General features: G+C 35.8%; 1 protein-coding gene across 5 annotated transcripts in view; it reads right to left on the bottom strand.

Moving 5' to 3' along the window:
• Nucleotides 1-6809: 6809 nt before the first annotated feature.
• The window catches only part of LOC132121643 (protein quaking-B-like), a 42946-nt gene continuing 37565 nt past the window's right edge, over nucleotides 6810-12190 (bottom strand). Inside the window, exons 7-9 of one of the 5 annotated variants that reach the window (XM_059531255.1) lie at nucleotides 11557-11844; nucleotides 10395-10472; nucleotides 6810-7041 (exon numbers count right to left, since the gene is read on the bottom strand). In XM_059531255.1, coding sequence (XP_059387238.1) covers nucleotides 7025-7041; nucleotides 10395-10472; nucleotides 11557-11844 — 383 coding nt within the window. In that variant the 3' untranslated portion in view covers nucleotides 6810-7024. Of the gene's footprint in view, nucleotides 7042-7601; nucleotides 11170-11556; nucleotides 11848-12190 lie in introns of those variants that run through there. The other 4 variants (XM_059531253.1, XM_059531254.1, XM_059531257.1 and 1 more) reach the window with 4 other exon arrangements.

Here is a 12190-nt window from a genome sequence, read left to right as displayed (position 1 = left end):
TAGGTCTTGTCATTTCAAGCTCCCCGTTATTCTCTGGCAGTGCTTTAGGACTTTGGCTTGGCTGTGAATGTTCTCCACTGTGGCCTGCCAAGTTCTGCTGTCCTCTCCCACCAGTCTGGGCAGCGTCCATCCTTGAGTGTGTGTGTGTGTGTGTGTGTAGGACTGAGCTAGACCCCAGGCCCCATCCTCTGAGAGCAGACAGGAAGGGCGGTGCGACCCCACAGAATGAGAGGAAGATGAATGGGGACACCAGCAGAAGACAGAGAACCATCCTACTCCATGTGAGTCTCTGAAGTAAACTCGGTTTCTGTACATCGTTACTTGGAAAACCTGTTGGATGTAACCGAAGCGAAGCAGCACCCTACTGTGCGACTCCGCTGTGGCGTAACATCTGTTGTGTAATCCTGTTTAATTTGCTGCATCCTTTACATGCACCCCACCATCACCACCTCTGATATTTCTCAGATCTTTAACTATGAATAGAAACAATTACACAAGCTAGGTAAACAGCGATGACTTCCTCTCTTACATAAACATTGATGAATGTGTCTGTGGAAACGGTTCTTTAACAGAGCAGAAGGGAGTGTTCCTTGAGATTTGTTCTGTCCAAGCCTTTCTAGGAGAACATTCCCCACCCTCCCCATATCCTCATGCTGGACATGTCTTTGTGGTCATTGTTTAAGATCAAGTGTGGTTAGTTTCCTAGAAGACCTGCACTTGTGCTAACACTCCCCTTGCTTTAACAGAACTGAGGGAAGCTGAAGAAACCATTGATTTCAAATGTTTAAACACAATCATGCAAAGCTCAATGGGATGAGTGTCAGTCGAATGTTGATAAACAGTGACAAAATGAATGATAAAAAAAATTATGTACAATAATTGTATATATTAAATTATATGTTTAATATAAACAGATTTTATGTTTTAATATATAAAGTTTAACTGAGCAGATTAATATATGTATTTGTTAACCACAAATACTGTGTTCTTCTGTAAAAACAATAGGTATTGAGGGTATAAATGATTGCATTATTGTATTTATACATTTATTCTATTGTTGTATAAATTATTGAATATTCATTTTCATTTTAAATCTTTATTCTTATGTTATATAAAACATATACTTAATTTATTATTCTAAATAATAATAATAAATTAATGTTTACTAATTTGAAGTAACCCTGCAGCCCCCTTGGAAGTATACAGAGGCCCCTTAGTTGGCCCCAGTCCCCTGGTTAAGAACCACTAGTCTAAGTGTTTGAAAGGGTGTAATATTAAATAAATAAAATTAAATAAAATTGGTACTCAACATCATTCTTATTGCTGTCTGATTTATTGGCATACAGCATTTAAATAAATTTAATATTGACTTCCCCGGATTGTATAAGTGTCAATCTTGACAACGACCCCAGCTGATTAAACTTGTTTCAATAATATTAATGATTGATTATTATTAATATTTCAAATAGCTACTGAAACTGACAAAACTTTAAACCATAGCAACTTGTTTAGCTGAAACTGAAACTTTTTTTTTTTTAATAAAATGTAGTACAGTGTCTGACAGATATTACTTATAAGTTTCCTGGGAAGGAGGGCAGAGTGTTTTAGAAAGGGTGTGTGGTTGAAGCTAGCAAAATGCTGGCTAATATCACACCACATTTAACAGAAATCCTTACCGTTTTTCCTACAGCGACATATTGAGTAGCATTTTAATTTTTTTCTAGTTTGTTGCCTCTTCCTTAAACTGTCTGGGTTTAGCTTGCCATTGGCATCCAATACGATCAGTAGATTGACAAGGAAGGAAGAAAGGAAGGAAGGAGGGAAGCAAAGGGTACTATTTTCAATTGGTAAGTTGGGACAGAGGGTTCTGTCTGAGTTTGTTTGTGGGCTTAAAGGTTGTAAAGGTCATTGCAGCCTCTGAGGGGGAAGTCAAGAGTGCGAGTCAACAGAGGATACTGTGTCTCTCTCTCTTTACAGGGACTTACCCAGTTCCTCTTTGGCCCTCATCTAAAACCGCTATCCATTCCACTCATTAAACTTGCTGCTGCATTAGACTCCATAACTTTGGATAGTGTCTGTATGTGCATGTGTTTTTGATAAGGTAAGCAGTACTGTAGAGTTAAAGAGGTAGGAGGGGGCATCAGAAAATTGACAAGACAGGAAATTGAGGTTTTAATTGTAGGTTAGCGATAGAGAAATGATGAGGGGGGAAAAAAGGAAAGAAAGAATGATTAACTAAAATAGCAGCTAGTAATTTGGGACAGACAGGAACCATTTAACACAAAACGCGTGGTGTTTAATGAACAGTTTGCCTTCTGTGGGAGCGAATTAATCACTCCCTCTCCTTTTCCATCCATTTCACTTTCTCCCTCTCGGTGTCTGTCAGTTTTTTCATTTTGTGTATGTGTGTGTGCTATAAAAAGAACAGTATACCCTTAAATGAATCATTTAGTCATAAAAAGAGCCAAAAAAAAGCTCACGTTACTGTTCTCCTCATCAGGTTACACTGGCTACCAGTAGCTGCTCGCATCAAATTCAAGGTACTGATGCTAGCCTACAAGACGACCACTGGCACAGCACCAACCTACCTAAACTCACTGGTTAAATCTTATGTGCCCTCCAGAAGTTTGCGCTCTGCAAGTGAACAACGCCTTGTGGTGCCATCGCAAAGAAGTTCAAAATCACTCTCACAGACCTTTTCCTGGACTGTGCCCAGCTGTTGGAATGACCTCCCAATCTCAATTCGTACAGCTGAGTCTTTACTCATTTTCAAGAAACAGCTAAAGACTCATCTTTTTCGCCTGCACTTAACCAACTAATACTAGCACTTTTCCTTTTCTTGTCTTTTCATTTATAAAAAAAAAAAAAAACCTGGCTATGCGTTTTATACTAGACTAACTGAGACTTGTCATGGCACTTGTATACTGTTGTTGTTCTCTTGTTGACCTGACTGCTTCTATTGTTCTCATTTGTAAATCGCTTTGGATAAAAGCGTCTGCTAAATGATTAAATGTAAATGTAAGGGCTATTTACTTACCGTAATGTTGTCTCAAACTTATGCTGCTTTTTCACATCTTTACATCTCAAAGTGACCACATTTTAAAGATGCAAAAAAAATAAAAATAAAAGTAGGTTTTATGATTCATGCTTTATATTAAGTCTATATATCGCTTTGTTTGATGAACAGACCAAAATGCTATTTTTTTTCTCCACTGGGTTTCTTAAAATGTAGTCATATTAGTGAAATTTCATGCACAAAAACTGACCATTGTCTTTATGTCATTAGTGTAATTATGTATGAAGTATGAATGATTCGTTTACTGATTCATTCACTGATTTAAAAAGTAAATGAATTTTGGTCTGTTTATTCACACAAAAGTTATGGAATATGCTGTTGCACAAACCATTTTTATTCATTTTTGGAGTTTAACAGTTTTCCATATTGGCATTAATATTCTTAAAACAATTATTTTCCACGAATTTGGAAATTGAGAATAAAATGGGGGGAGGGTGGGCTGAGTGAATCCATAGCATTTTATTCATATTGCATGAACTATTCCTTTAAAACACAAGCTTTGTTGTCACAGACTGTGACGGTCACAGATTCAGTTCTGTTGCTGTTCTTTTGGATACGACCAGATTTGTTTAATGCAGGCTATGGTTGGCGACTTTGCTATAAACTGAAAAGGAAACAAAAGTAATTAGGACTCTTGGGTGCAGTGATGAGGTCTTATGGGAACTAAAAGAGACTGATTAGCTTTATCAGCTAAACACAGACCATTACACACAAAAGCAACTCATTAAAACAATGTGTGAACATTTAGAAAACTGGAAAACCGTTTTCAGAAGGTTATTCAGAGTTATCGGTTTCCTTCACGACTCTAGTTCCTCTCAACTCTGCACCACTGACAAACAGAAACTGCTATCTTGACCTCTGTGATTTCTCTGAGGATATTAAGTGCTCAAAAGAGGAAGTGATTAGAACATTACATTTTTTAAGCCTGATGTTCGCTACTAGTTAAGCAGTGCTGATGTGCACGGCTGAAAAAATATTCCAGTTTGTGGGCATGATTAGACTGACCTTCAGTTATTTTACAAAAGACAATGTTTACTTCTTTTTTTTTTTACACATTTCAGAGAATGTAGGAAGTTTTACTTGCACTGGTTTCAATGGACTCCTTTGAAAGACAATTACCGGTGTAATCTGCGGTTACTCTTTTCTTGTTGACTCACAGAACTTTCCAAAACAGCTCAACAGATGGCTACAATACAAAAACAAGCACACGGAGATGTTGAGCAAGAATAATAAAACTGTGTGAAACAGAGGTGGGTGTTCCTCCAACTCAAACTACCGTACCATTTATATAGAGTTTACATCTCCTCCAGCTTTTTTTCGCCCCATAATCATGTTTTCCCTTTTTTGTTAAATGCAGCTTTTGTTCAGTACGTTTAATTAAACAGTACAGAAAAGTTTGGACTCAGATCTTCTCCATTATCTACAGCAGACCTGAATCAGATTAGTAGGCAGAGTGTCCTGGCACATGTAAAAAGCACAAGAGAAAGAGCGACCAAGTTAGTTTCTTTTTTTAAAACTATGATTTTAATATTTTGCTATTGCTTCTCAGTACAGAGTTTAGTCCAGCATATTTCAGTCAGTAAAACACTCTTTTGCTTAATTTCACACAAATCCTGTTCTATAGGATTCAAAGCAGACAAAATAAATTATAGACGTTGTTAATTAATAGAAATCATCAAATGTTAGTACAATCAGCAAGAAACGATTAATCAAATTATATAACTAGAAATGGTTAATAGCTTACAATTTACATGAGAAGGCACAGAGGCAAAGCAACAATGACAAACCAAACATCCCAGCAAGTAGTATCCACTTTAAAACTTGCTCCGAGTGAGTCTGGAACCAAATTATATTGTTAATCGAATACGTTTTTCCATTTTCCATCACCTATGGAATTATATCATCATGGGAAAAATATGTCTCTCATATCAATTTCTTTTCTTTTTCGTAATAAGGCATACTGTGCATATCTGGAAATGTGATTTAATGTTATTTCTCACATACAAAATATGATAGAAAAATACATTATAAAATGTTACAATGGTTATAAATAGGACTGTATATTTTCCAATGCAGAGAGCTGCTTGGGTTTGCAAAAAAACAAAAACAAATTGACAACAAAAATAAGCTTAAATGGAGAGTTGCAGTTCATTGGCATATACATTACATAAACACCCACTCACACAATCACCCATAAAACACACACTCACACACATATTGACACAGTCTATAGTAATACTGCATGGAAAGCAAACACGAAACCAATAAAAACCAAACACACATTAACAAACAACTCCAGTTACTAGATCTGACAGGGTGAGAGATCCTTGTAAAAACAATTCACATTCATTAAATGTATTTGCAGGAGTTTTCATTTAGCAATTTCCAGGTTAATATTAAAACAAAAAATGAAATGCAACTGCATCACAACCTCAAACGTCTAAAAAGTATTGCATTTGCTTGGCATGAATACAACCAATGTTATTAGAAAAGGAGATGTATCTTCTCAAAATCCAGTTATGGTAACCAAATAATAAAATGTACTTATAATCTGTTAATACGCTTTTAGTTTTGTTGTTCCTCAGCACTGAAATGGTCTGACATTTTAACTGGAAGCCCAACTGAAGGAAATTTATTCAGTCATTTCAATAAAACTGAAAATCATTTGCATAGCGAGGTATGGATAAATGTGACATGTCTGCACGCTCCTCTAGCATACTTCAGTTTCTCATAAAGAAATAAAATGAGTTCTGTACTAATTAACCCCAAACCTTTATAATATTCATCCTGATGAACTGAATAAATGCTCTTTGAGATATAAGCAGAGTGAAAAATATGGGAATACTGACAAGTTTGATATTGAGGAGGCTTCATTGCTGTGTACCAGATGTAGTGATGGATCCCTAAACATACTAGGGAGCTGGTACACATACTGTACATTATCAAATACAAACGGATTGTGAGCATAAATGGCTCAAGATGTTAACTAATGTAGTGTGATAAGTGGGTAAAAATCATTATTTGTAAGGAAAAATGATAAAATGCACATTTCAAACAATTAGTTTTTGAGTGTAACGCCTGCAACATTGTTCTGTGCACCTCTTGTTTTCACGAATAGAGAAGAATTGAACAGAAATACCTGATATGTTGGCATATAACACATTGATGGACATTCATACTTGTTCATAACTGATGATATTGTGTAAAATAAGGCACTATTTATTTATTTTTTTTAAAGACACCATTTTGGTCTCTAAAATTTGTCATAAGGAAATAAACATTGTTTGTTCATCACATTTTGCCAATACTGCTTTGTTTTTTGAATACAAAAAGGATCACCTAAAAAAATATAGATTTTCATTTCCTGTGCAGCACCCTCGTATCAAAAAGGTATTAATTGACGATCAGTGTTTGTACACTTGCTCATGTGTCTGGATGCTTTTCGACAGTTCTCTGAAGAAAACGCTGGTAGGCAAGCATGGCTTTTACATCCCTAATGGACATTTGGACCTATAAATCAGTTTTAAAATAAACTGCTGTTTTTCTTTTTTGTTTGTTTTTTCAAACTCTTCAGGTTGGTACTAGAATTGCAGTGCACAAACATGGAGAGTTATATAGAACATTATGCTTAATTGTTAGAAACCAATAAAGAATTGTGTTTATTTAGTGTGTGCATGTGAAAAACTAAAAGTAAGATTTTAGCGTTATTGCTTTATGACACTTCAGTGCAGGCTGGGGTCCTCAGTTTGAGAAGGGGAGCGATTCTGTTCTGCAGGTGGTGGCGTGGGGCCATCACGGCTTCTCGGCTGTGTTAAGCGAATTAAAGCTGCTTCTGGGCTCACCAGCAGGCCGCCAAAACATAGAAGCGAAGGACGAGAGCCAGAGAACTGGTCAGCAGGCAGGCAATGGTCAGGTCATCATTGGGTGAAGAGTTCAGAGGGTCATTGGTTAGTTGCCGGTGGCGGCTGGGTTGTTAGAGAAAAAAAAAATGGACAGACAGAAGGGAAACGAAAAAAATAAATAAAAGGACATAAAGAGGACAAAAAAGATAGAGAAGGAGATTAGTTTCAGCTAGTGACGGTTGGATGACAATATGACATTACTAATTACAGCTACTGTAAGAGAAAACTGCTCAACGTTAACACAGCAAAATCATGAAGGCCTCATGATTTCACTCCAGAACCCATCTCCCAGGTGAAAATGGTTAAAGAAACAAAGAGGCAAATAAATTATAGAGGCATTATGAATTAAACTAACAGCACTTAATGGTTAGTAGCAGTCAATAGAGTTTGGGTATTTGGAAAAACTGACAGCAAAAGGGCATCAATCCTGGATTAAAAGATGCTAATATTTCGAGGAACGATCTTCTGACTGCTATTAAGCATTCGAGTGCTGCTTCAATACAAAGCCATAAAGCTGCTAGTGATAATGATATGGATTCATGAGTAGTTACAGAGATGTGACAAGAGAAGTAAAACCAGAGAGTCACAGGCTAAATCAAAAGATTTCTAGACAGTACAAAACGTTTGGTGGTTTTTTAACTCAAGTTTTATTGCCTTTAAAACTGGACTATTTACAAAAAATACAGAACGCTAATCCAACAGAATGATACTAAAGCATATAGGCTGAAATTTAGGGCTAAAATAACACTAGAAACACAAGAAAACAATTAGAAAGACAAATCTACTTGTTTCTCAAGACTATAACTTATGAGACAGTATAATAAGACTGGCATAGGTACGACACCCTAAAAACAAAGTGTACCCCTTCTGGAAAAATAACATGGTGTTGTTCTCTAACATGTTTACTAGTATAAATTCCCTATTCATTTACAAATACAATAGAATTTCATAAATGTTCTTGCTTTATAGTTAAACATATTGCTTTCATAAACTCATCTTAAAAAGATCACACACAATAACTATGTTCTTTTCCATACATTTGAGAGAGAGAGAGAGAGAAAGAAGCTTACTGCAAAACAAGAAACAAACAAACCAAAAATGGAATATTTCCTTAGTTCATCTGTTGTTCTTGTGCTAACAGGCGGCCACAGTGTGTGACCGTCCTGCGTTGATAAACATCTCATGAGGTTTTGCCGTTTCTTTGCTCTGTCTGAGTATCGCAGACTATGAGCTGGTGATTTAAAATCTTCAGTGCAAAATATTTGTGCCATATTTTTATGATGAGGAATTTCTTGAATGGGGAGTTTAAGGGATCATAAGCACTCCGAATCCTCTTTATAATGCTCTGATTATGCACGGAGCGGAAGTAACAATTTTTTTATGTGCAGTGCATATGATGACTTACACTCTCAAACAAGTCCTAACCTTCATAACCGTCTAGTCTATCTAATGTGACACTGTCCAAGCCTGGTGCTTGGGATATTTCATTCAATGCCTTTCCTTCAAAAGCATTTTCCCTTGCTCAGGAATCTTTTACAAATTCTCGGAAAACTTTCTGTGGCTGTGGTCAGTAAGCCAGACAAGATAGATTCGACATTTTGTGCAATTTCACAATTGTTATGCATTAAACTGGTCAGTTGTATTGGTCTATTAAATTATGATAATTATGTTAAAGTCTTATGGGTGTGAAATTAACTTATATTGATCAGTAGATTCTCACGTTTACAGTTTTTTCAGGAGTCATAGTTATTAAATATGTACAGTTTTGGGACATTCGTGTATTTGTTATATGAGTTTAAATCAGCTTCATTATAGCAGACTTTAGAAGCTGGTGCTGTAATTCCCTTAGATCCAGTTTATTTCCATTTAAGGCATATGAAAGATTTTGTCATGAATATGTTCAATAACCCTAGTCAAATCCTTACTTTTAACCTAAACGACAACTATCAACTGATCTTTAGATAAAAACTGCAGTAAAAAGGTATAAATAAAAATATGTAACATGAAAAAAAGATCGCAAACAGTACAATCACTCAGGAATGAATTATGAAAGTAAAATCTGAATTTTGCAGAAGTTCTTCTGTAATTAGAAACAGCTTATAACAGGCCTGAAATAATATACAGTATTGCATTTTCTCAAAATGAATAAGTACACATCTGTATCATTAATTGGGGGAAACCAGCATTGCACCCATCTTCTAAACTTTATTTATGCTGGTCTGGACTGGTTGAACCATAAATAAGTTTTTTTATTATATCAGATGAGACTTTGAGAAAAAAAATAATAATAATCATATCTTCCTCCAAACCCTAAATCTTGTAGGTTGTTCCATTATTCAGAAAGTAAAAACTCAAAACTGTTTCTTTGAAAGCTGCCGAAACACTGTTTCAATGGATCAGAATAAGAAAGTAGATTTACATGGGACACTAATGTACTTAAGTGATATTAAATTATCTGAAAACACTCTAAAACTGAGAAAGGATATCAAAGGAATGACGAATGAAGGAATCAACAGAAGCAAACAAACAGGTGAGCTCCATTACCCTTCATTGACTATGAGCCTGAAGGCCATCATTACATCATCAGTGTAATGGAGCACAGTGGACAGTCAATTTTGCTCCATAAGGGTTCTCCAAAGTGGTTCTAACACTATCACACTAGCTGTTTTTCATCTACATACGTCCACTAAGCTTCAGGTCATGCTTGTCTCAATATACAACGCATGTTAAGTGCTGAAGTTATCAGATCATATTAATAGTCTGTTCCAAAACCTGGTGAGCTGCCTATAGAGGAATGTTTAAAAAGTACACTTTATCCAGTATTTGTGTGTTCTATGTATCTTCATGCTAATTAGTTTAGCAACATGCAAACTTTAAACTGGAATTTAAGTTGGGTCTCCTGTTCCCTCCCTCAGAGCACCATTTATTTTCTGTGCTGGTTATGTAGAGTGTACATTAAAAGTTCCATGGCAGTTTGGATGCTGTCTTAGCAACTCACTAGGTGAACAACACTTAAATCTCAGAGCTTGGAATGTTGTCATCACAGGATGTTTTAACCTACTGCAACCTCCTTTTTTTTTAACAGTATTCTATTTTTTAACCTTTGCTTTATTGACCCGAGAACATTCTCAAAATATAATACAAGTAAGCTGAAAACACCTACAGTTTCTAGGCTGGCAGGTTTAGTGTGTAAATGAACCCTGCACAGTATGACTGGCACGTACTATACTTGATAACAGCAACACTGAAATCTCAAATGATGCTTTTTGTTTGGCAGGTTAGAAGAGACTAAAACATTTCCTCCCTTTGTATTGAGTGAGATGCAATGAAAAGCATACTAAAGAAGTACACACACACACACACACACACACACACACACACAGAGAGCAGAGTTTGAACACTAGAGCTAAACTAACCTCGTTCTGCGGTCACTACCCTTTGGTAAGGATGGACGCGCATATCCTGCCTTCGTACTTTAGTAGTCACTGCACCTGCTCAAAACGCAACATTGCCAATAAAACAAGAATTAACAGATTATTCATCAAAATACATTAAAACTACATTTCACACAACATTGTTTCACAAACAAGGCTTATAAGACCAAATTACAAGGCAAAATTGGCCGTTTCTCCAAGGCCCTGTTATAGTGAAATCACATCACATGCTGTTGCCATTTCTCAATTTCCGCATTTCTGTTAAACTTTCACTGATTAATTTATACAATGACTATAGATTCCCTGTATTCCGCTCAACACACCAGATGCTTCAGATAATATGAATTCACTACAGGCTATTTCATGGAGGAAGATTTTCACAAGCATGTTATATTAGCAATAATACTGATCACTCTCTAAATATCTAAGATCCAGTTCCAAATAAAAATAATAGAAATATTACGAACTAAACAAATATAGATTACTTTTCAAACAGAGGCTTAATTATCAGTATTTACCTGAAAATATCCATTTTTAATCTATGAATAAGTCAACAAAACAGTTAAGACCAGTGTAAACATGAGTAGTAATGATGTTTAGTCTTTTGTTTCTTATAAAAATCAGTTTCTTCGTTTGCGCTTTTGTCTTTTTTTTTGTTCCAAGGCAGCTGTAAAGCAAAGCATTTTAACACTCGTATGGGCTGAGGACTGTGTTAAACCCCCTGAGCATTACTAGCCTTTTGTCGGGAAAGCCATACCTACAAGGACAAGACAGAATGAAGGAGTTAGTCTAATTTAAATAATAACAAAAACTAATATTTTGACTATATATATATATATATATATATATGTGTGTGTGTGTGTGTGTGTGTGTGTTTGTGTTTGTGTTTTATAAATATACATAACATTAAAAACAGAACACACACATACATTCATTTTAATATTATATTTTTATATATTATAAAATAAGAAAGGAATATATTAACATTAATTAAAAAGTAAAGATAATAGCAATTTATTATTATAACTAATAATAAGAAGTTAAATTAAATATATCATACTGCCAATCCCTAACTCCAAATCGTGTTAAATGCATAATCTGTACAAAACACCTTTAAAGACAACCAAATCATCAAAACTCTTACCTAAAACACCACTTGAGTCAATAGGATATTCAAGAATGGAGGTTGGTGCGAAGGTGTAGGGGTAATCGTAAGGTGCATAGATGATGCCTGACTCTGGGGTCTGGGGTAAGAGGGTGTGGTGGGGTGTGCCTGTGGGCATGATGGCAGAGGTCTGGATCTGTCGGATGAGTGGCATGAGGGTGGGTGCGCCGGGGGCAGGGGTACGCAGTGCCGTATGAGACATCACCGGGGAGTGGCCGGTGATCATGCGGGGAGCTTGTGCTGTGGCGGCCAGGGAGAAGGCTAAGGCTGCTAAAAAAAAGACAAGATGCACAAGAGCAAATACACAAAGATGTGAGGGGAAGAGAAATTGAGGGGCTAATCAATCATTTCAAAAAGTAAACTAGCTGTCTATGCAAATATTTTCACACAAAAATAAACAATAAGTTTGCACTGTGCACATGGATAGTGCTTGCATGGCCACAAAAGAAATTATTTAAGTTTCTATTACAGTCTATTATAATCAATAATCAAACATTATTTTAATAAAGCTCACAAAAAAAAAAACAGACAGCATGACTAAAACTGAAATGATCTACTAAGATCTACTAAGACTTTCTGTAAGATATATGTTAAATTGCTTGGGTTGAATTAA

The sequence above is a fragment of the Carassius carassius genome, chromosome 39 (genome assembly GCF_963082965.1).
Source record: "Carassius carassius chromosome 39, fCarCar2.1, whole genome shotgun sequence".
In the NCBI taxonomy this organism is placed as follows: domain Eukaryota; kingdom Metazoa; phylum Chordata; class Actinopteri; order Cypriniformes; family Cyprinidae; genus Carassius; species Carassius carassius.
The sequence above is the reverse complement of the archived record's forward strand: the minus strand, read 5'-3'. Positions and strand labels throughout refer to the sequence as shown.